At 50.1% G+C, this 25,333-nt stretch overlaps 1 protein-coding gene across 1 annotated transcript in view; it reads left to right on the top strand.

Moving 5' to 3' along the window:
• The first annotated feature begins 779 nt into the window (after positions 1–779).
• The window catches only part of elp3 (elongator acetyltransferase complex subunit 3), a 63,513-nt gene continuing 38,959 nt past the window's right edge, over positions 780–25,333 (top strand). Inside the window, exons 1-9 of the mRNA XM_042333688.1 lie at positions 780–892; positions 5,677–5,776; positions 6,944–7,082; positions 7,515–7,585; positions 8,630–8,693; positions 9,163–9,231; positions 9,779–9,933; positions 14,548–14,709; positions 23,420–23,546. Coding sequence (XP_042189622.1) covers positions 871–892; positions 5,677–5,776; positions 6,944–7,082; positions 7,515–7,585; positions 8,630–8,693; positions 9,163–9,231; positions 9,779–9,933; positions 14,548–14,709; positions 23,420–23,546 — 909 coding nt within the window. The 5' untranslated portion in view covers positions 780–870. The remainder of the gene's footprint in view (positions 893–5,676; positions 5,777–6,943; positions 7,083–7,514; positions 7,586–8,629; positions 8,694–9,162; positions 9,232–9,778; positions 9,934–14,547; positions 14,710–23,419; positions 23,547–25,333) is intronic.

The raw sequence follows: 25,333 nt of genomic DNA, 5'->3' as shown, positions 1-25,333 counted from the left end.
TGTCGGGGCCCGAGCACCCGAGGGGAGGGGTGGGATAGGGGTGAGGGAAGGCACGATCAAAGGGAAGGCTCTTGAGACCGGCCATGAAGGAGGTAAGGGAGGAAGCGAGGCGAAGGGACCGTGGGATGGAGTTCCAGAGTGTGGGAACACTCCAGGGTGGCCAGGATTTTTTTTGAAACCCATCAAAGTGTTTAAGAGTCTCCAAATCAAGCTGAGAATTCCATGCATCCCACCTCCACATGGAAATCCCAGAGAGAGATTGTGGGAATGGAATGCGCTCTCTCCCTGGAGGAACATATCCTGATTACCTAATTCCGAGGAGTATTAGGCGCAGGTTGGCAAGAGCGAAGGCTTGGTGGCCCCAGAGTGTGAGTTGTGGGGTAACTGCTGGAGTCTAACCAGCTAAGACCGCACAGCTTGCCATTGATCTCACTGTCTGACCAGCTTTCCCGCTTATATTTAAAATGTTTCTTACAAATTTTAATTGCCAGCAATTAAAACACGTTTGTAGCCCAAAGTTCACCAAACACCACCCCCAAAATAGCCAAGTGACAAGCATTGCGGAGTGGCCGGTTTGGGTTAGTGCTTCAGAAACTGTAAGAGAAGGTCTTCATTGTGGAAGAAAAACACTTTTGCAGGTTTCAATTTGAAAATAATAGGCAAAGCCATCCCTTCCCGCCCAACCCAACAAAAACCCGCCCAATTGGGCGTGAAAGCCGCCCAATCCCCCCACATTGCCGCCCCGGTAGGTGCGCACGCGCAGTTGTGGGGTTTTGCGACAGTGCCGCGGGAGCAGGTTTGCGGCGGGGTCGGTTGCTAGGGGCAGGTTCCGGTTGCTAAGGCAAGTGCACAGCCCGCGAGGCCGCCAATATGGTGAAACAGAAGAAAAAAGGTGAGTGAGAGCGGCCCCGAGGCCAACCCCGCGCTGGGCCGGACTCACAGCTCCCCCGGGCCGCGTCCGGCCCGACCGCCACCCCCCCCCCCCCCACCCCCATCCCTAACCTCATCCTCAACCCCAACCTCAACCCCAACCTCAACCCCAACTCCAACCTCAACCCCAACCTCAACCCAACCTCAACCCCAACTCCAACCTCAACTCCAACCTCAACCCCAACTCCAACCCCAACCTCAACCCCAACTCCAACTTCAACCCCATCCCCAAAGCCCATCCCCAACCCCATCCCTAACCTCAATGCCAACTCCATCCCCAACTCCATCCCCAACTCCAACCTCAACTCCAACCTCAACCCCAACTCCATCCCCAACTCCAACCTCAACCCCAACTCCATCCCCAACTCCAACCTCAACCCCAACTCCATCCCCAACTCCAACCCCAACCCCAACTACATCCCAACTCCAACCCAACCCCATCCCAAACCTCAGCCCCATCCCCATCCCTAACCTCAACCCCATCCCCTAACCTCAACCCCAACTCCATCCCCAACTCCAACCTCAACCCCAACTCCATCCCCAACTCCAACCCCAACCCCAACTACATCCCCAACTCCAACCCCAACCCCATCCCCAAACCTCAGCCCCATCCCCATCCCTAACCTCAACCCCAACTCCATCCCCAACCTCAACCCCAACTCCATCCCAACTCCAACCTCAACCCCAACTCCATCCCCAACTCCAACCCCATCCCCAACCCCATCCCCAAACCTCAGCCCCAACCCCATCCCCAACCCCAACCCCAACTCTAACTCCAACCCCAACTCCAACTTGAGCCCCATCCCCATCCTCAGCCCCAATTCCATCCCCAACTCCATCCCCAACTCCAACTCCAATCCCTTCCCCAACTCCAACCCCAACTCCAACCTGAGCCCCATCCTCAGCCCCAACTCCAACCCCATCCCCAACTCCATCCCCAACTCCAGCCCCAACCCCATCCTCAGCCCCAACCCCATCCTCAGCCCCAACTTCAGCCCCAACCCCATCCTCAGCCCCAACCCCATCCTCAGCCCCAACCCCATCCTCAGCCCCAACTTCAGCCTCAGCCCCAACCCCAACTCAGCCTCAACTCCAACCCCAACTCCATCCCCAGTCCCAACTCCAACCTCAACCCCAACCCCATCCTCAGCTCCAACTCCAGCTCCAACTCCAGCCTCAACCCCAACTCCAACCTCAATCCCAACCCCAGCTCCAACTCCAGCCTCAACCCCAACTCCAACCCCAACTCCAACCCCAACTCTAACTCCAGCTCCAACCCCAACTCCAGCTCCAATCCCAACCCCAGCCCCAACTCCAGCTGTGCTTCACCCCCACATCAGTGCAGAGGGAAGGGCGGTCATCCCAGCAGCACTGGGCATTTCACTGGGAATGCCATGCATCTCACTTAGCCATGTGGTTAGCTACGTGCCCACATCTCACCAGCTCTGGCCCAGGCTCCACTGGCTCTCCATCACCGAACCGATCGACTTCAAGATCCTCTCAACCCTGGCAGCTCCCTACCTCTGACCTCCTCACTCCCCGAACCACCACCAGGCGCCTCTGCTCGACTGGCACTGACCTCTCCCTTGCCCATCACACCCTCCGCCCCACCGTCGGAGGTGGTGCTTTCAGCCACTATGCTCCAAAACTCTGGAACACTCTCCCTCAAGCCTTGCCCCCTCTCTCCCCTTTTTCAAGTCCCACCTGCAAACGTTCCTCTTCGACTGTGCTTACGGCCACGTGCCCCTTCACCCCTCCCGGCTCGGAGTCACGCTCCGCCACTGTTAAGCGCTCTTGAGGCGCTGTCCTGCGTGGGGAGCGCCACACAAGTGCAAGTCGTTGTTGTTGCAGATGGCGATGCCATGTGGCAGCTTTCTGTGTGAAGGAGCCTATGTACTGACTCACTGACAACTGGCGTTTTGCCCTGTCAAGCTTCACAAAAGGTGCTGCCGTTTCTGGGTAGTGCCAGCCCGAGCAACTTTACCAAATAATTAGTTGCGCTAACAATGCAATTATTTATATTTTCTCAACTTCAGTAAATTGATGTGGAATTGTACAGATCAGCAGGGTAACCACTTACTGAGGTTCTGCTCGTTAAACGTATTAAACTTGTTAAACATTGCAGCATTACAAGGCCTCTGTTTACCGAGCAGTGAGTAGGAACCCAGCTGATAAGTCAATCGTCGGATCCGTATTCCAGGGCTAATGAACCCTTCAAAAAAAAAAGAATTATCACTCAATCCACGACTGTTTGTGGGACACTGCTGTGCGCAAATGGCTGCCGCGTTTCAGCCACAAATTCAAAGTGTGGAGCACTTTGAGGCGTCTAGAAGAAGTGATAAGGCGCTATGTTAAATGCAAGGATTATTGTTATTATTATCCGGTCTCTGACCAGGACGTTACACTGTCCTCCTCCGATCATACGTCACCCCCACCGGAGCCCAAACCCTCGTCCGCATCTTCGTCACCTCCTGCCTCAACTACTCCAATGCCCTCCTCTCCTCAGCTCTCCACAAACTACAACTCATTCTGAACTCCACTGCCTGTATTCTCATCCATATTAAATCGCCAGGCTCCACTGGGTCCCTATCACAGAACGGTTCGACCTCAAGATCCTCTCGCTCGTCTACAATTCCCTTCAGGCCCTGGCACCCCCTTCCCTCTCCGGACCTGCTTTCTCCCCACTTCACCACCCGCTGCCTCCACTCGGCTGGCTCCAACCTCCTGCTTGTCCCTATGCCCTCTGGTCCACCATCGCCGTACGTTCTTTCAACCACTACGCCACAAAATTTCTGTTGACACTGTCCCTCAATCCCTCCACCTTGCCCCCTGCTTCCCCATTTCAGATCACTCCTGAAGACGTTCGTCTTTGACAGTGCTTAAGGTCACCCATCCCTTGTCCCAATGTCGGGCTTTGCCATATCAGCGCTTGAGATGCCAACCTGTGTAAGAGGCACTATATAAATGTAAACTGCTGTTTTGGGACTTTGCTGTGGGTGAATTGACTGCCAAGTTTCATCTCCAAAAGTATGTGAGAAGGGGATGTTGGATTTGTATAAATATTACAGCAATGTTACAAGTATTACAAATATTACATTTGTAAAGCGCCTTTTACGTCGGGAGGACGTCCCAAGGTGCTGAATAGCCAGGGATCAGGACACGAAAGTGCGGGGCAGGGCGGGACGAGGGAGGGCAGAGGGTGTAGGAGGGCGGCTGAAGGCATGGTCGAAAAGGAGAGTTTTGAGTCCTGCCTTGAAGGAGGCAAGAGCGGGAGCGAGGGGGAGGCATTGTGGATGGAGTTTCAAAGGGTGGGGGCAGAGAGGCTGAAAGCCTGGCGACCAAAGGCAGGTTGATAGGGGGTCAGCAGGTCAGAATGTAGGAGGGGGAAGGCCATGGTGGGCCTTGAAAGTGAGGACGAGGATTTTGAAGCCGGTCGAGGGTGAGAGTGATGGGGTCACAGAGCCTGAGCGGGAGAAGACACGAGCTGCAGAGTTCTGGATGATATGCAGCTTGTGGAGGGAAGCGTTGAGGAGGCCGACATGACTCAAGTTTTCGTAGTTGAGCCTCGAGGTGACGAATGCATTTATGAGGGTTTCGGCAACGTGAGAGGTGAGGCAGTGGCGGAGTCGGGCAATGTGGCAGAGGTGGGGGAAGGTAAAGCGGGTCATGGCATGGATATGGAGGAGAAAGGACAATTGAGGGTCGAACAAGAACCTTTTTATGCAAAGAATAATCCTTGCATTTGGCATAACACCATAGAGTCAGAAGGATACCTCAATGTGCTTCATAGGATTTACTGTAAAATGAGGTGACTGTGTATTTTGTAGGAGGCAGTGGCGCACAGAAATGCCGCACAAACGATCATGGAGTGAGTGACCAATTTATTTGGGGGATTGCGGACCAGGGCACCCACCAGGAGAGAGAAAACTCCTTCTCTTTTCGAATAATGCAAAGGGATCTTTAACGTCCACCTGAACAGGTACAGACGGGACCTCATTTTAATGTCTCATCTGAAGGACAGCATCTCAGATAATGTGACACTCCCCAGATCTCTCTGTACGTTCACCGCCCTTAAGATTGAGCTCCAAGTCTATATTGCCTCCTATGATTTTTCCTCCCTAAGTGTATCACCTCACACTTATCCACATTGAATTCCCCATTTGAAGTGCATTTCTGGTCTCTACCCTATAGCGGCGATGTGGGTTTACAAGGATGACACCAAGGCTGGCGGGTGACTGCTATCAGGATAGCGTTTTGTCTTAAACATTGCTAGAGAAAGAGACACAATGGGAATGAAGGCGCTGTTTCAAAGGCAAGGATTTTTATTGTTCTCAGAACTCTCGACTCTGACTCAGAAGGTTGTGGGTTCAAACCCTACGCAAAGACTTGGAACTCATATTGTCTAAACTGACTCACAGCGCAGTGTCAGAGCTGCCGGGCTTGGGATGAGATGATAAACTGAGGCCTGTCTGCCTGTTCATATCCTCTCAATGTTAAAGGCGTTAGATAAACGCAATTTACTGGATAAAAATGCAATTGTTGTTTGTTATTGTTCTGGTAGATGTTAAAGATCCCGTGGCACTTTTCGAGTAGAGCAGGGAGTTTCTCCCAGTATCCTGGCCATCAATCCTCCAGATAGAATTGGCCACTCACTCCACGGCTGATTGTAGGACATTCCTGTGCGCAAATTGGCTGTCGCGTTCTCCTCTTGTACTGTTGTAACCTGTGATCTTTAACCTCTGTCAGTGGGGCTCAGCCACGCCGAGTTGATGATGATGACGATTGCGGACGTCCTCAAACAGCTGATAGAAGCTCACGAGGAGGGAAAGGACGTCAACCTCAACAAGTCAGTATCCAGACCACGTGACCCCTTCCTTATTGCTCACCAGCAGCTCCGGCCTACAGTAAGGGGTGGCGGGAGGGGTGGTGGGAGAGTGGAGGAGCCTAAAAAATAATGGTTAGACACTTTCGAGGTTGGGATTCTGAGACACTAGTCTCAGAAACTCAATGACCCAGGAAGGTACTATTATCCATCATCTCCAATGATGGGACGCACTGATTCCCTCTTGACCACTCCGATTCATTCTGTCCTCAGGGGGCAGTGGTTTCCTTTTTTTGGCCAGCCAGGCGGGTGACTGATACACAGGGAAACCCATCACCGTGCTTAAGAGTATCCAAACCAAGCTGAGATTTCCAAGCATCTCATGGAAATTCCTGAGATAATTGTTGGAATGGAACGTGCACGCTTTCCCTGGAGGGACACATCCTGCTTACTTAATTCCGGAAAGTATTAGGCGCAGTTTGGCAAGAGCCGAGGCTTGGGGACCCCAGAGTGTGTGTTGGGGTAACTGCTGGAGGCCTAACCAGCTGAAACCACACAGCTTGCCATTGATATCATCGTCCGGCCAGCTTTCCCGCTGCTTATCCATCTAGGACCACCCTACCCGTTAGGTTTTTGGTTGCAGGGTTAACAGGAGCTGAGTGGGATTTCTCTCTGTCCCCAGTAACTGGTCGGCCGATGAGCCAGACTGGGCAGTGCCCTGGAATACTGTGGAACCGGACTAGAGACTGTCACAGAGGGTGGGCTCGATTCCGCCGTTCTGTTTCCAGGCACGTCAGCTTGGAGCCAATTCAGCTCCGAGAAGACCCCACTTACCTCCCCTCAATGAGGATGGATCCTTTGTAGACAGTCGTCACTGTGCTGCAGGAGTGGCGATCAGCACAGGGCAAGGGTTGGGAGTTAATGGCGGTCAGATGCCGAGGGAGAGTGGTGAGTGTTGGCCTCGAGTGAGTGGGTTGGTCAGCTCCAGTGTGTGGTTGGGGGGTGTCAGATGCGTGGTGAGGCAGTTGGTGCTAAATTGTGCCCGTGTATGTGTGTCTGTGTGTGTGTGTGTCTGTCTGTCTCTGTGTGTGTGTGTGTCTCTGTGTGTCTGTCTGTCTGTCTCTGTGTGTGTGTGTGTGTGTGTGTCTGTGGTCATTTCTGATGGCTCAGGTTTCTTGTACTTATTTACAGATTGAAAACAAAGACGTCGTCTAAATACGGGCTGACCTCACAGCCTCGGCTGGTGGACATCATTGCAGCTGTGCCACCCGCGTACAGGAAGGTGCTGCTGCCTAAACTGAAAGCAAAGCCAATCCGCACAGCCAGTGGGGTAATAACATTAATATTAATAATAATAAACTATCTACACAGCCAGTGGGTAATAACATTAATATTAATAATAATAAACTACACAGCCAGTGGGTAATAACATTAATATATCTATACATTTACACAGCCAGCGAGTAATTACAGCGACAATAATAATAATGACCAATCTGCACAACCAGCAGCTAATAACATTAATATTAATCCATTAATAATAACCCATCTACACAGCCAGTCAGATAATAACAGCAATAACCCACACATCTACACAGCCAACAGGCAGACCGGCCTGGGTTTAACCTCCCATCTGAACGATGGTATCTCCGACAATACAGCCCCCCCCCTCCCACCCCAGCACTATACTGGAACATCAGCCGTGGTTTTATTTACTGAGCTGTATATTGATACTTGCCTATTAACTTCCTCCCGTTGCTAGATTGCTGTGGTCGCCGTGATGTGTAAACCACATAGATGTCCTCACATCAACTTCACAGGAAACATATGCGTGTAAGTCCTGTTATTCAATAGAGAGTAAGTGTGTATTTAGTATAGTTATTGTATATATTCTAAATATACATGTTCATTAATATTAAATGAACAAATGGAAGGATTATTATTGTTAGAGACAGACTGTGAGCTTGAGTTCTAACACGGGGCTTGGACCCACAATCTCTGGCCCAGAGGTGAGGGCGTGACTCAGCCAGGCTGAGACCTTCACTCACTCACGTCTGAAACTCGAGGGCAGGTTTACATTGTGTCAGCGATGGTCTTTATGTCGTGGGAACCTTTAGATCTTGGTTTTCTCACCCCCTTCTTACCCTATAGATCATGACCCAACTGTGCAGCGCCTTGGGACGTCCTCCTGACGTGAAAGGCGCTCTATAAATGGAATCTTGTTGTTGTTGTTGTTGTTGTTTTGGGTCAGCCAGGTGTCTGACACAGGCGTAAACCCATCACAATGCTTATGAGTATCTAAACCAGACTGAGCGCTCCACACATGTCTGGCCCACCTCGGTATCAATGCTGTGAGACGCTACCCAGCACCTTGGGACGTCCTCCCAACATGAAAGGCGCTATACAAATGTAATTTTGTTGTTGTTGTACCTCACATGAAGAGTGATATATAAATACAATCACCTACACATGGAAATTTCTCTGTGTCTAGACTGTACTCTCACTAACTCTTTCTCTACGCCCCTCTTCCCCCTCTTCTCTCTCTCTCTCTTCCCCACCCTCTCTCCCCCCACCCTCTCTCTCCCCCCACCCTCTCTCCCTCCCCACCCTCTCTCTCTTCCCCTCCCCACTCTCTCTCTCTCCATCCCTCCTCCTCTCTCTCTCCATCCCTCCTCTCTCTCTTCCCCCCCTCTCTCTCTCTCTCTCTCTCCCCCTCACCCTCCTCTCTGGAGGAACGCACCCTGCTTTTCTAATTATTAAGCGAAGGCTGGCAAACCCAGGGCTTGTGGGCCCTGGAGTGTGTGTTGGGGTAACTGTTGTAGTCATAACAGGTTATATATGGCGGACACTGAACAAGGTGTATCTTGTTAATTGCAGTTACTGCCCTGGGGGCCCCGACTCAGACTTTGAATATTCTACTCAGTCGTACACCGGCTACGAGGTAAACTTCTGACTGTGCGCATCTCAGGCTTTGCTGCTCCCCGCTGGCATCTTGTAACTGGTCGTTTAAAGCTACGGTCCACTTGCATTGACATCTTCTCCCGCCCCGGCTGCAGCGCCAACAACAAAATGCTGCCCCTATCTTCGTGTCAGTCAGTCACACTCTTGTCTCTGGGTTACAGAGTTGTGGGTTCATACCCCACCTTAGCTCCCAGTCTAGGCTGACGCTCCAGTACATTGCTGGGGTGGGGGAGTGTTGCATTGTTGGAGGTGTCGTCCTTCGGGTGTGACATTAAGCAGAGGCCTGTTTGCGTCTGTTCAGGTGGATGTTAAAAATCCCTTGGCGCTGTTCAAAAAGAGGAGTTTCTCCCAGTGTTCCTGAATATCTCGCTGCCAGGGATGTGTTGTTCGCTGTGCACTGGTTGAGGAATACCGGGAATAAAGCTGCTCTCTTTATTGTCTCCAAATAGCCAACGTCAATGAGAGCAATCCGTGCCAGGTACGACCCCTACCTGCAGACAAGGCACCGTGTGGAGCAGGTATGTGAACTATACGTCACGACTGTCAACTCATATAGTCTAAGCTGACATTCCAGTGCAAAGTTGGGGGAGCGCTGCAATATCGGAGGTGACATCCATTGGATGAGACGTTAAACCAAAGTCCTGTCTGCCTGTTCAGGTGGTTGTTAAAGATCCTATTGCGCTATTCGAAAAAAACAAGTGAGTTTCTCTCTCTCAATAACTTGGCCAGTAATCTGACAGATAAAATAGGTCACTCATTGTGGGTCACGTCGTGTGCAAATTGTCTGCCGCGTTTGCCTACAAAATACAGTCACCACATCTTAGAGTAAACCCTGTGAAGCGCATTGAGATGTCTTGATGACGTGGTAAGGCGCTATAATCAAGTGCAAGGATGATTATTATTACATGTAGCTATCAAATTCCCTCCTTAAATTGTCTGACAGAAGGTACCTATAGTGTTTGCCCGGTTTGTCTCAATGATGTGCTGTATCAAATGTAAGGATATTGATTGTTGTTTGGTACCTCCTCTCTCCTCTGCTGAGTGTTGTCTCTCTCCTCACTGTAGCTGAAGCAGTTGGGACACACTGTGGACAAGGTGGAGTTCATTGTGATGGGGGGAACCTTCATGGCTCTGCCGGAGGATTACAGAGATTACTTCATCCGGAACCTGCACGATGCTCTCTCCGGTCACACCTCCAGCAGTGTGGCCGAGGCCGTCAGGTGAGAACACAGGCTCCAGAGTCCTGTAACGTAGTTAGAGCACTCTCCTTGCAAGCGAGAGGATCCAAGTTCGATTCCCGGGCAGGATGAAACCTTACGCAAGCTTGCTTACTCCACGCGCCTCTGTTTACCAGCAGTCAGTAGGAACACGGTTGTTAGTCGATTGTCAGATTGCTTTCTGGGGTTAATAATCCCTCAAAAAAATGTGGTAATTGAGCAATTGTGGTGTTAGCCGGCCTCTCACCGCAGAGTCAAGCCCCCACAACAGGACTTTGAGCTCAGTCTATGCTGATGCTCCAGTGCAGGAGGAACGAGGCATTGTCAGCTGCATTGGGACGTCCTCCCGACGTGAAAGGCGCTCTATAAATGAAATCCTGTTGTTGTTGTTGTCAGAGGCCCTGCCTGTGCCTGTTCTGGTGATTGTTAAAGATCCCGCGGCACGACTCGATACGGCTGTGTGCAAATTGGCTGTTGTGTTCAACCACACATTACCCTGTCACTACACTTTACAGTAAAACCCTGTGAATCACTTTGTGTTGTCTCAACAATGTGACCAGGCGCAATATCAAATTCAAGGATTGTTATTGTCATCAATGACTATTGCTGTTGAAGCCTGGACGGTGAAAGGCAGGACGTTAGGAAGCCTTTAGAAACAGCTCGGTGTTCTAGTGGGTCGGGTTTGTATTGTGGAAGAATGAGGTCAAATCGGCCAAAGAGCCCTTTTCCTCCCAATCTCTGGTGATCTGGTGAATACAGTGCATTTCAGAAATTTGTCAGTAAATTGTCCTTCCAGTGACCGGTTTTATCCTGCAGAGGGCAACAAGAATCCATTGGAATCCTGGATAGTCCAGGCTTTCCAGTGCGTACAAGACAGCCTTTCCTGCCATTCTGTAGCCCACGTGCTACAGTCTGCTACAGTCTTCCCATATCCTTCCCCTAACCCTCTGCGTTACCTGCTAATTCTGCCGCTCCCAACAGCAGATTGACTTCCAGACATACCTCTTTGACCGCACTTTTGATCATCCTTTCTCTCATCCCCGCCCCCTCCGGCTCCCACTGCCAGCCAGCAGTGTTAGGCACTTCCCAACATGAAAGACATGTGTATGTATATTATAATAAACCTAACGATGCAAACAAGAACGTTAATGGTAAGATATTAGGACCAAGTACATTGGCGGAGGTGCCTTCCTTCAGATTAGACGGTTTATATGACTTCATAAATTACAACAGCAAAGCTTGAGAAATTCATAACAATTGCCTGAATCCTGAAAATTTATTTTTAAACCGAGGTCCCGTCTGCCTGTTCCGTTGAACTGTTTTCGGAAAGAGAAGGGAGTTTTTGTCTCCCAGTGTCCTGGCCAACAATCTCCTAAATAAAACCGGTCACTCACTTCGTGGCTGTGCACAAATTGGCTACCACATTCCCCTACAATATGCATAGTCACTACACTTTACAATCAATCCTCTGAAATATTTTGAGACATTTTGATGTGATCAGGCACAACACCAAATGTATATAACAGTAGGAGGTCCATTGAGCTGATCTGATACAGACCATTCTGTAGCCCATGTGATACAGTCTTCCTATATCCTTCCCACCACATTGGAGAGTCAGCCAGAGATATGGGGTCCAGGTCTCCACAGGAGGCTTAAATCCACAACATTCCCTCTAACCCTCATGGCTCTAACACTGGGGATTAGCCTTGTTGCTTTCCTGGTGTTACCCTTACAATGCCCTTTTATGTTGCAGTAACCAACACTATTAGGGTTGCAGGGGTGAGAGAAGAGGTGGGCATAGGGGAGGTGAGAGTGAGGCAACTGCAGGCGTCTGCCCTTGTACTGTGCAGAGATGAGAACTCCAGAACATCGCCAGACTACGGCACTACCTCACCCCTCACGCGGCTGGAACTCTGGTCCACGCCTTTATCACCTCAAGGCTGGACTATGGGAACTCTCTCCTCGTCGGCCTTCCCGGCCCTCCCTCCACACTGCCGGTCATTCAGAACTCTGCAGCTCGTGTACTGTCCCGCACCAGACACCGCGACCACATCACTCCTACCCTCGCCCTCACCCTCACCCTCGCCCTCACCCTCGCCCTCGCCCTCACCCTCGCCCTCGCTCGCATCCACTGGCTCCCCTCCCCCAGAGAATCCAATTCAAGATCCTCACCCTCACCTACAAGGCCATTCAGGGCCTCGCTTCCTCCTACCTCTCTGACCTACTATCCCCCTACCTACCTGCCCGTACCCTCCGTTCCTCTGGCTCCGGTCTGCTCCACATCCCCCGCCCCAACCGCCCTACCATCGGTGGCCTTCAGCCTCTCAGCCCCGAGGCTCTGGAACTCCAACCCCAGTGCCTTCGCCACCTCCTCCCTTTCCTCCTTCAAGGCCGGTCTCAAGACCTTTCTCTTCAACTGTGCCTTCAGCTCCCCTCTCGACTCTCTACCCACTCCTCGCTCCCTCCCTTCCCTCCCCCTGACCATTTCCCCCCAATGCTCGGGTCCTGACCCAACTGTCCAGCGCTGTGGAACGTCCTCCCGCCCTGAAAGGCGCTCTATAAATGGAATCTTGTTGTTGTTGATGATGAGCCAGAGAGAAGCAATGTAATAACCTGAGAGCATTGAGAGGTGAGAGAGCGGGGGAAAGTGAGAAGAAGGAAAGGGAAAGAGAGCGGAAGAATAAAGAAAGAGAGGGGGGTAGTTGGATACAGAGAGAGAGGAATAATAATCCTTGCATTTGATATAGCGCCTTATCACATCGTTGAGATGTCACAAAGCGCTTCACAGAATATACTGTAAAGTGAATTGACTGTGTATTTTGTGAGAGAAACGTGGCAGCCAATTGTGCGCAGCAGCTCTATAAAATAAAGGAGAGTGAAAGAGATAGAGAATGTGGGGAAATAAAAATAGAGAGAGAGAGAGAGGAATAGGGAGAGAAAGGGAGGGAGGGGGGAAGGAGCAGGAAAAGCAGGGAAGAAGAGAGATGGCAGAGGAAGGAGAAAGGGAGGAGAAGGAGTGACCCTAAGCGCAGTGATTGAGAGGCTGTGAGATAAAGATCACTGTATCTTCATCATCTTCCTTTAGTGGACAGTAACTGTGTAGAGTGATTGACACAACGTGACTGGGACCGATGACAGCTGCTGCTTTGCTCCACAACAGCCGGTGATGGAGTATTGATTAACTATAATAACTATTGATCAAAACTGAAAACAATTTCTCAGAACTCTGACGTGTGGTGATGGATGAGAAACAAGCCACGCTCCTCCCTCCTGAGTAGCAGTGTTATTCCCGCTACTCGGTGTCACAATAATGTGGTCATGATGGAACTCTGTCGTCAGAGGGCAGCAGTCCAGGAATCACACAGTCTAAGCTGACGCTCCAATGCATTGCTGGGGGTGTTGCGCTGTTAGAGGTGCTGCGCTTGGGATGAATTGTTAATCTGAGGGCTCGTCTGTGCCGGTTCAGGTGGATGTTAAAGATCCTGCAGCACCATTCGAAGAGAGGAGGGAGTTTCCCTCTCCCGGTGCCTGGCCATCAATTCCCAGATACTATCGGTGACTCACTTCAGGGAGATCACTGTGAGCAAATTGGCTGATGTGTTCCTTACAAATACAGTCACTGCACTTTACAGTAAATGTGATGCCCCAACGCCGTGATAAGTGATGTATCAAATGCAAGGATTATTGTTATTGGACAGGTGTTTGGAGAGGAGTGGTGTGCGGGAAGCCGGCAGGAGAATGAGACGAGACCTGAAGCTTTTGACTAATGCCCCAAATAATGCCTCAAAATTCTTCAATTGTTCTTTCATCACAATCAGCGCTGCGGCCCAGAGACCCCCACACAGGGCAGCGGTCCAGAGACCCCCACACAGGGCAGCGGCCCAGAGACCCTCACACAGGGCAGCGGCCCAGAGACCCCCACACAGGGCAGCGGTCCAGAGACCCCCACACAGGGCAGCGGCCCAGAGACCCTCACACAGGGCAGCGGCCCAGAGACCCTCACACAGGGCAGTGGCCCAGAGAACCAGAGACCCTCACACAGAGCAGTGGCCCAGAGACCCTCACGAGGGGTAATGTCTCAGAGCACTTGTGCCAATATGGCGTTACAGTAACATGATGTGCAAATGGGATTTCTGGTTTCCTTGTGAAACACGATAAACATTTGTGGATCCCACCGAGCCAAATGTTAGTGAGTACGGTAGCCAATAATCAGCTCTGTGTCCCGAGGACCAATAAATACCGAGACTCTCTCTCAACTCACCCTGAGCGATTCGTCCAACTTAGCAGATCAACTTCATGTGTAATCCTGAAATTCAGTTTCTCCACGTTTCACACGATTTACCCGGCGGCTTGCACATCAACACATAACTGTCCACACGCTCTCGTCATGCGATGGTGAATCTCAACCAGCAAAATCCCCTCAGCCGGGACCAATTCAATTACTGCTCTCTGCTTCACACGTGTATCAATGCTAGGTGCCATTTTAACCGTTGTCACGTGCCTCCACCTTGTCAGAAGTGAATTAAACTTTCACAGCAGTGGCGGGATACATAAAGGTACCTTGTGTGAAGCTGATGGTGGCCGGAGACTTTAACATGATTCTGTGACGTGTTGCAGATACTCTGAACGCAGCAATACCAAGTGTGTTGGCATCACCATTGAGACCAGACCTGATTACTGCCTGAAACGCCACCTCAGTGACATGCTGGGGTACGGCTGCACACGGCTGGAGATCGGGGTTCAGAGTGTGTACGAGGACGTGGCCAGAGATACCAACAGGTAGACTCACCTTTTACTTTAAACTGTGTAACGGTTTACGTGTGTCAGCCTGGCTCAGTGGAAGCGCTCTCGCCTCTCAGTCAGAAGGTTGTCGGGACGCAGAACTAATCTAGACTGACACTCTGGCCAGTGACCAGTCTGCCTGTCCAGGTGCATGTCGAAGATCCCATGTCGCTGCTCGAAAAGAGAGGGGAGATTCTCTCCCAGTGTGAAGGCCAACAATCCCTCCCGTACAATTGGCTTACAATAAACATAGTTACTACAGTTTGCAGTAAATCCCATAGAGCAATTTGAGACGTCCTCCTGACCTGAAAGGCACTGTGTCAAATGAAAGTTTTCATATTAAAACTGCTGTATATTAATTACAGTTGTAATATTAATTACAGTGTCTGTAACTGTGTGTACACTTTGTGCCTGTGTATTTATTGTGCAGTTTAAAAATATGAGCTGTCATCTTCCCTCTAACTCGAATTAAAAGAAAATCAATCCGTTAAAAGCTGACCAAGTATTGGTCTATAAGACCTTTCTTTTTTGATCAATGAGAATAACTAGAAAATAACTAATGATTAGCTTTACCCTGGGAGTGTGGCTCCACTGTGCTCTTGCCCTCTCAGCAGTATTTATAGATGATCTTTGAGCTTTGGGAAAGTGCATCGATTCCTACACTCACTGGGGGTGACTGCTGTGCTCCCATTGACAGGTTTGGTTCCCAGACTGGTCTCGAATTGAGTGCGGGGGTTCAGAAAGGCAAACCGATTTTAATGCTATTCATAGATATACAGTGTGGTCTCTGGAGACCAGTTGTCACTCTGCGATAGTTCCCCCTATTGAAATTGATCTGTTGTCTTGAACTATTTGAGAACAGAAGACAACTTTGTCTCTCCCCTCAAGCTACCCTTGTGGAGTCCTGTAGCTCAGTGGTTAGAGCACTCGCTTTGTAAGCGAGAGACCTGAGTTCAATCCCAGGCAGCTCAGGGCCAAACCTTGGGCAAGTTTCCTTACTCCACACAGAGCCTAATAATAATCCCTCCAAAACCAAAAACAATAATAAATTGGTCATATTCAATCCACGACTGTTTGTGGGACATTGCTGTGCGCAATTGGCTGCCGCGTTTGCCCACAAATAAGTCAGTTCACTTTACAGTGTGTTCTGTGACGCGTTTTGGAAAGTCCTCCCGACGTGAAAAGCGCTATATCAAATGCAAGGATTATTATTACCCATCTCCCCGTACACCCAGCCACCCCCCCTCTTCCCCACGCACGCACCAAAACCCCCTCGTTATGGTGTCAACCTGGCTCAGTTGGGAGAATTCCTGCCTCTGAGTCGAAGAGCCAAGTCGGGACTTTGAACTTGTGTAGGATCTCGGCTGACATGCAGGGCAGTGCATTGTCAGAGCTGCTGTGTTTCGAATGAGACGTAAAATCTTGTCTCTCTCTTCAGGTGGATGTTAAAGATCCCGTTGCACGATTCAAAAAGAGAAGGGAGTTTCTCTCTCTCTCTTGTTACCCCCCGATAATCCCACAAATAAATTGGTCACTCGCTCCATGGCTGTTTGTGGGATATTGCTGTGAGCAAATTGTCTGCCGCCTTCACCCACTTACAAAAAGAACTGCAGTGACTACACTTTCCATTAATCCTGTGAAGGGACTTGAGGCATCCTCTGGATGACGTGATACGGTGCTTTATCAAATGCAAGTTGTTTTATGTAAGCTTCTCATCGTCATTGGTGTCAGCTTGATTCACTCAGTAACACTTGCCTCTGGGTCAGAAGGTTGTTGGTTCATGTCTGGATTTCAGCTGGTTGTCTAACACAGAATGGAGGGAGGCGGGGGAGATGGGGGGAGGGTGGGGAGAAATGGGTGTAGGGGGGAGGGGAAGGGGGAGAGAAGGGGGTTGGGGAGGGGGAGGGAAAAGATGGGGAGGGGGAGGGAAAAGATGGGGTGGAGAAGGGAAGGGGTGGGAGAAAGCGGGGGCAGATAGGGGGGAGAAGGGATAGGTACCTCAATTTTGGAGGTACAGTGCTTGGGATGAGACATTAAACTAAGGTCCCATTTGCCTGTTCTTACATCAAAAAGCTGTTTGGCTGACCTTTTGGCCATTTCCCTCCCACCCCCCGCCCGCCCACCCCCTTCAACCTCCCTCCCTCTTCTCCCCTCCCTCTCCTCCGTCCTGCCCCCTACCCCAGGCTTAGGTGCCCAGCCAGAGCCGGACTTTGAGAGGTCTATCTGATGTGAAAGGCGCTGTAAAAATGTAATTTGTACTGAGTTGAGGCTCGTTGAGCTTGGCTGGAGATGGATGTTGCATGTTCAGCATTTCTGTGCGTCACTAGGACCACAAATAAGCTGTGCAGTGAGCTTTGTGCGAGGTGGTAATACAGTGAATTACAGCTATAGCCTGTGGAACACTGTATTAATGGTGTGGGAGAGTATGTGGGGGGCAGAGAGAGACTGGATCACAGGAGGCTCCAGTCCTGTCCTCAATATCCACAACACACAGCAGTCTCTTAGTTATAATAATAATCCTTGCATTTGATATATCTTATCACGTATTCGAGACGTCTCAAAGCGCTTCACAGAGTATACCGTAAAGTGAACTGAATGTATATTTTGTGGGCAAAACATGGTAGCCAATCGCACACAATGTCCCACAAACAGTCCAAGATTGAGTGAACAAATTATTATTATTTTTATTATTTTGGCGGAAGGGCTTATTTATCCCTGGAGCAGCAATCTGCTATTCGGCTAACATCTGGGTTCCTACATACTGCTAAGTAAACAGAGACATGTGTGTGGAGTAAGGAAACTTGCTGAAGGTTTCACCCTGCTGGGAATCGAACTCAGGTCTTCTCACTTCCCTGGCGACTGCTCTAGCCCCTGAGCTACAGGATCTACTGGGATAGTTATCGGGTAGCCATGAGGAGCAGGATTTCTGGATATAATAATCCTTGCAACTGATACAGCTCCTATAACATCAGGGAGGTGTGGTAACTATTCTGACTGTGCCTATAGTTACCTCCCCCTCTCTCCCAACCTCAGTGTCAAGCTCTTCCACTGTTAAGCGCTCCGAGATCCTACCCCACTTTATAAATTCAAGTTGCTCTGCTGTTATTTGTGCACAGAAAGCGCTCCCAAACAGCCATAAGGTGAATGATAAACTTTTTATCTTGTAATTGGACAGGACAACGCCAGAAACTCCCTTCTCTTTTCCAATAGTGTTGTGGGATTTTTAATTTGAACAACAGACAGATGGGATCTCAGTTGAACATCTCATCCCAAGGATGGCTCCCCTCTCTGCACTTTATACTGCTCACTGGTTCACCCAACCCGAGACACTGTCCTGTGTGAAGGGCTCTGTGTAAATGCAAATCGTAGATGTCGAAAGTCTTGAGGCAGATAGGAAAGTGGGGCGGGTGTGGGGGTGTGAATCAGAGGGATTCCGGGGTGCAGTGCCAGAGAGTGGGGGTAGTAATGGCTGAGAGCTGACCCCCGACTTGATGGTGGGGCAGGGCAAGGTACCTGAAGCCAGGCAGCGTTCACTGATCGAAGGGATTGGCTGGGTTGGCGGGGTTTGAGGAGGTCACAGAGGTTGGGTTGAGGGATTTAAAGGTGAGGACGAGTATCTTGACTTCAGTCTGCTGGGGCATGGGAAGCCAGTGAATGAGAGAAATTATAAAATATTAATAATAATAAATTGGTCACTTCAATCCCCAACTGTTTGTGAGGATGACGCTGCGGTGCGCAATTGGCTGCCAGTTTTCCCCCACAAAATATACTGTCGTGGAATAAAACCATAGACCACACAAACAATGAACAGTAATCAGTACAGGCTTTATTACGAGCTGTATTCCAAGCTTTATTACAAGCTTAATTACAAGCTTTATTACAAGCTTACCGGTAAGGGGAAGCACCCAATCAGGTTCCCAAGTCACCCGAGATGGTACTTCCAAAGAATGTATAAAAACAAAGGGTTATATTCTTTTTCTTATCGGATTATGCGGCATTTTGCAACCAATAATTGTATCTTACCGTGTGACCCGTGACAATTCCGCAGCATTTTCACATCCAAATCATAGCAATGAACAGTTTTCCTTTGTCGGCTATAGTTTCACATTGGAACCATCTGGTTTTAAGCAATCTTATCTCTTCTAGTCTGGGAAAAGGTTGGAAAGTCTGAGACTTTGTGTAAAGACCTTGAGTAAGACCACTGTATAAGGCTATGTGGCAACACTGTGGACGTGCTTCAATTATCTATCACGTGAACCAACCACGCAGGTCAGGGTCGTATAACCTCTATAGGCTGATGGTACATTTAGTGTCACCTTCCACAATACAGTCAATTCACTTTACAGTATATACTGTGAAGCGCTTCGAGACATCTTGAAGACCTGATAAGGAGCTGTATCAAATGCAAGGATTATTATTATTATTGTTGGCCCGCGGAGCCTGGTGCAGAAGGGAGCACGACCTGCAAAGTTCTGGATAATCTGCAGCTCGTGCAGGGAAGCGCTGGGGAAGGAGAGTGCTGGAACAGTCAAGGCTGGAGCAGATGAAAGGGTGAATGATGATTAATGGGAAATTGTGATCCAGGGAAAGAGGTTGGGGAGTGTTGATCAGGCAGGAGCTGACAGCAAGGCTGGCTCCAACAGCAGCCCTCGCTAACAGGAAACGTGGTCCAACATATCAATTCTCTCATTCTATACAAACCTGTGATTCAAACGCTGTGTGTGACAGAGAGTCAGCCGGCAAATTGCAATCACATGTTACTTTCACTGGTACAAAAAGGCAGCGGTAGGTCAGAAAGAAATAGTTTCGCTTTGGTTACAGTCAGCAGGGTTTGAGTTCCATCCCTGTGCCCCCCGATGGCTAGTTACTGTGAGCGGGGAAATGGTGAGTGATATTTCCTGGTGTGTGACCGCTCCTCTGCTTTTACTTATCTTGCCCAAGTTTTGCTCACCGCGTGTGACCTTTCTGTAAAGTTTTGCTGCCAAAGATAACATAAGGATTTGCTATATCCAGTAGGTCCATGACATTAAACTCGGGGGAGAGTGAGCTCTGAGGATGATGCAAAAAGATTGCAACGGGATATAGACAGGCGAGGGGAGTGGGCAGATGGAATTTAATGTGGGGAAGTGTGAAGTTATTCACCTCGGCAGCAAAAATAGAACAACAGATTATTTTCTAGAGGGGGAGAGATTAGACAGTGTTAGTGTTCAGAGGGATTTGGGTGTCCGTGTACACCAGTCTCAAAAAGTTAGTTTGCAGGTTCAGCAGCAACTGAGAAGGCGAACGGCATATTAGCGTTCATTGCCAAAGGTTTATAATATAAGAGTAGGGAAGTCTCGCTGCAGCTATATAGGGCTTTGGTGAGACCGCACCGAGAGTATTGTGTGCAGTGTTGGTCTCCTTATTTAAAAAAGGACATACTTGCCCTCGAGGGGGTGCAGCGTAGATTCACTCGGTTAGTGCCTGGGATGAGGGGACTGACCTATGAGGAGAGGCTGAATAAACTCGGGCTGTATTCTCTGGAGTACAGAAGAATTAGGGGAGATCTTATTGAAACTTATAAGATTCTTAAAGGGCGGATAAAGTAGACACTGAGAGACTGTTTCCCCGGTGGGAGAATCTATAACCAGGGGTCACAGTCTGAAATTTAAGGGTCAGCGTTTAGAACAGAGTTGAGGAAACAACTCAGAGGGCAGTGACTTTATGGAATTCACTCCCCCAGAAGGGCTGTAGATGTCAGTCCTTGAACATCTTCAAGGCTGAGACTGATAGATTTTTAAAAAACAGAGAGATTAGGGGATATGGGGAGAGGGTGGGTAATCAGAGTTAGGTGAGAAGATCAGCCGTGATCTTATCAAATGGTGGGGCACAGGCTCGAGGGGCTGAATGGCCGACTCCTGCTCCTAATTCTTATGTTCTTATCCACTTCACCTTCCACCAACACCAACAACAGTTTGCTTTTGTATAGCGCCTTTCACGCGGGGTAGAGTCCTGGAGCACCATCCTTGCAGTTGCACGACATGTCGTGTCCCAAACTACATATTGTATCCTGGGTGTAATAATTCCTTTAAAAAATAATAATTAAATACTAATTTGGTCACATAATCCATGACTATTTGTGGGACACTGCTGTGCGAAATTGCCTACTGCGCTTCACCCACAAAACACAGTCACAACACTATATTTACACTTTACCCTATATCTCACCCGAAGTTTATGCGCACAATTGGATGTTGCCTGAAGTCGATAGAGAGAGATGGAGAGAGAGAGAGAGCAAGAGACAGAAAACACTTACAGAGACTCAAAGAGAAAGCGTTTCAGTTAAAGAGAGTAACAGAGGTTGGTAATGACAGTGTGATCTCTGATGGAACAGTATTTTAGCCGATTTGTACAAGGTGGTGGAGTCCTGTAGTGTAGAGCTTAGAGCACGCGCCTCGCAAGCGATTTGAGCTGCCCCACGCCTGGCCAATCTCCTTTAATTTCCTGCCGAGATTTACAGAGCAAACTTCATTGTCTGTTACCCGGCTCGCACAGCGGAGAGTGGTTTACAAATGTGGCTCCCTGCGTTTTTCTGAAGTCCACTCGCTTCTCACCGCTGTCACTACTTGTTGAGATGCTTTCACCAGGCGGAGGGGGAGTGGAGGCTGGCAGAGTAAACACTTTGCTTGACTGCCCTTACATTTACCGCACAGCCTAAAATGGCAAAATATTTCACACTTTGTAACTGTATTTTTAGGCAACTGTTTTGCACTTATATGAATAATAATAATATAAATAAGTTATCATGCTCGCATTTGATGTACAACAACAACAAGATTCCATTTATAAAGCGCCTTTCACGTCAGGAGGACGTCCCGAGGCGCTGCACAGTTGGGTCAGGACCCGAGCATTGGGGGAAATGGTCAGGGTGAGGGGAGGGAAGGGAGGGAGCGAGGAGGGGGGAAATGGTCAGGGTGAGGGGAGGGAAGGGAGGGGGCGAGGAGGGGGAAGAGAGTCGAGAGGGGAGCTGAAGGCTCGGTCAAAGAGAAAGGTTTTGAGACCGGCCTTGAAGGAGGAAAGGGAGGAAGCGGCGAAGGCACTGGGGATGGAGTTCCAGAGCCTCGGGGCTGAGAGGCTGAAGGCCCGGCCACCGATGGTAGGGCGGTTGGGGCGGGGGATGTGGAGCAGACCGGAGCCAGAGGAACGGAGGGTACGGGCAGGTAGGTAGGGGATAGTAGGTCGGAGAGGTAGGAGGGAGCGAGGCCGTGAATGGCCTTGTAGGTGAGGATGAGGATCTTGAAATCAATCCTCTGGGGGATGGGGAGCCAGTGGAGGTGAGCGAGGGCGAGGGTGAGGGCGAGGGCGAGGGTGGGGGTGAGGGTGAGGGTGAGGGCGAGGGTGAGAGTGATGTGGTCGCGGTGTCTGGTGCGGGACAGTACACGAGCTGCAGAGTTCTGAATGACCTGCAGTGTGGAGGGAGGTGGCGGGAAGGCCGGCGAGGAGAGAGTTCCCATAGTCCAGCCTTGAGGTGACAAAGGCGTGAACCAGGGTTTCAGCCGCGTGAGGGGTGAGGTAGTGCCGTAGTCTGGCGATGTTCCGGAGGTGATGGAAGGCGGTGCCAGTTGTGGTGCGGATATGAGGGAGAAAGGACAGCTCAGGGTCGAGCAAAACCCCGAGGTTCCTGATGGCTTTGAGAGGTGGAGAGTGCAGCCTTGGATGCTGATGGTGTCAGCGCCTGAGGTGCGGAGGCGCTGACGTGAGCCAATCAGGAGGGCCTCAGTTTTTCGCACGTTGAGCTGAAGAAAGTTGTCTCTCGTCCAGGACTCGATGTCGGACAGACAGCTGTCAGGACATCGGGGGTCGTGGAGTTGAGAGTAGAGGAGGAAAGGTAGAGTTGGGTGTCATCCGCACACATGTGGAAGTTAACTCCATGTCTGCGGATGATGTCACCACAGGGGGAGCATATAGAGGGTGAAGAGGAGGGGACCGAGGACAGAGCCCTGAGGGACACCGCACGAGACAGTGCGGGGGATGGAGGAAAAGCCGTTTGTAGAGACAAAGTGAAGACGGTGGGAGAGGTACGACCTAAACCCCTCAAGGACAGTGCCTTGAAGGTTGAGGTGGGAGGACAAGCGGTGGAGTAGGATAGCGTGGTCGACCGTATCGAATGCTGTCGATAGGTCGAGGAGGACGTAGCGAGGACGTCTCAAAGCCCTTCACAGGATATAATAATAATCCTTGCATTTGATGTAGCGCCTTATCACATCTTCGAGACAGCTCAAAGCGCTTCACAGAACGTATTGTAAAGTGTAGTGACTGTGCGCACAGCGATGTTCCACAAACGGCTGTGAAGAGAATGAGTGATTCTTTTTTGGGGCGTGGGGAGAAACTCCCTCCTCCTCTCATCTCCCCCCCACTCTCCTTTCCCTCCCTCTACCCTCCCTCCTTATCTCCCCCCCCCCACCCTCCAATGGAGGGCAGTGAAGTGAGAATAAAGCAGGGTGTGATGCTGGTGACGTGTGGGTTTATTTTAATTCCTGCCCGGAAGAGCAAACGTCAGTGTGTGTTTATTTTAGGCCATGCAGGTGCTGGCCTCCTGCTGCCCCCCTCCCAACCACTGAGAAACATGCCTGCGAGGGCTGTGTGGGGGGTGGGGGGTGTGTGGGCATTATGGTGGGGGTTGTGGGGTAAGTGTCGTGACTGCTGACCTCTCCTCCCTCTCCCGCAGGGGCCACACTGTCAAAGCCGTGTGTGAGTCATTTCAGTTGGCCAAGGACGCTGGCTTTAAAGTGGTCGCCCACATGATGCCTGATCTGCCAAACGTGGGGCTGGAGAGGGACATCGAGCAATTTATTGTGAGTACCGTCCACACACGTCCTGTCCGTTGATTCCCCTTTGACTGATCACGAGCACCTGTCGCCTCTCGCTGACCTGCCAGCCCAGGGACAGCTTTTCTCAGCATTTTCCACACTAGTCACCGGCTCAGTTATGCTATAATGTGTCACCGTCAGTAAGTGAGTCTGTCTGGTCACTCAGTCGACAGGGCTGAATGTTATGGATTTCAGACAGCAATATCAATGGCAAGCTGTGTGGTTTTAGCTGGTTAGACTCCAGCTCTGGGGTCTCCAAGCCTTGGCTCTTACCACGCTACGCCTAATACTTTCCAGATTAGGTAAACAGGATGGGAGAGTTTACATTCCATTCCAGTTCACAGGAATGTCCATGTGTAGGTGGGATGCTTGGAACCCTGTCTGGTTTGAACACCCTTAAGCCCAGTGATGGGTTTCTGCGAGTGTCAGACACACACCTGTCTGACCAAAAAAAAGGAGAGTCTCTTGATTTTAACTTGATTTTAACTCTGCCAAATGAAGGTGAAGAGTTGCTCCAGTGCAGTAATCAACGGCAATTCAATTCCAGCAAATCCTGGGCATGACTTCGGCTGTCAGGGGCCTGATAAGATTATTGTGATAAGAGAGAGTAAATAGACTATTCACTGGCGTGGAGAAATGGGCTGAGCAGCCCCGACCACACCTGCCTCCGCTCATTCAGTGAGCACGAGGCTCTCCTTCACACACAAAGCGGATTAGGGTGAGTGCCAGGGGGAACCCGAGCCCTGAGCCCATGTATCAGCCTGGCAGGGAGGCTATTAGGAGATGGGGCTTTGTCGGGACGTCAGATATTTCATTAGCAATTGACCTAGTAATGGTGGCGGATTACAGGAGATAATTCAGATAAACCTCAGCTTGTCTCCTTCCATTCAAACTGGGCTGTGGAGTCCAGATCACTCTCCACTCATCTCACCATCTAATCTCTTCCCGTTCCACAGTCTTAGTGGTTTAAATTGGAATAGATTGGCCAGTTAGTGACAGCACGGCATACATTTCATTTAATTACAAAGCGAGTTCATGGGGAGGTGTCTTTACACAGAGGGCATTGGGAGTGTGGAACTCTCTGCCAGACTGTAACTGAACCACACCCTTGGGATTCTTTTATTCTATTAAACAGCCATCTTCACTGCGTATCAGCCACCTCTAGACGCACCCCCAACCGCAGGGAATCCCTCTCTCAATCTCTCTGCCTCGCATCCCCCCTTGTCTGTCTATCCCACCTTATGACCTACCTCTTTGACCTCGCTGATGGTCACCTCTCCGTTCTCCTTCACTCAACGACCAAACTCGACCTCATAGGAAAGTCTTCAAGCACAGGGAGGTGAGAATGTGGAGCTCACTGTGGTTGACGAAAAAAAGCATCAATGTATTTGAGAGAAAATGTCACGCACACATGCGGGAGAAGGGAATAGAGGGGAACAAGAGCAGGGAATAGGGCACGGGCTCCTGTGGAGTATAAACATCGGCACGGACTAGTGGGCCGAATGGCTTATTTCCGTGCATGTCACTCTGTGTAACTCTCCCTGTGCTCAAAATCCTTCAACCTCTCGAACTTTGCCTTCAGTCACCTGCCCTCTACCTCTCTTTCCCATTTACCTGGGTTTCACCATAAATCTGTATTTACTCCATTTTAGATATCTGTCTAGTTCCCTTTTCAAAGCTAATGTGAATTCTGCCTCATCCACCGGGAGGACGTTCCACATCCTAACCAACAGCTGGCAAGAGTGAAGCTTGCCCACCCGTTGGTGGCTGGG

Source organism: Callorhinchus milii, unplaced genomic scaffold (genome assembly GCF_018977255.1).
Source record: "Callorhinchus milii isolate IMCB2004 unplaced genomic scaffold, IMCB_Cmil_1.0 Scaffold3, whole genome shotgun sequence".
In the NCBI taxonomy this organism is placed as follows: Eukaryota; Metazoa; Chordata; class Chondrichthyes; order Chimaeriformes; family Callorhinchidae; genus Callorhinchus; species Callorhinchus milii.
Note: the sequence above shows the minus strand (reverse complement) of the source record. Positions and strands in the feature narration are given on the sequence as shown.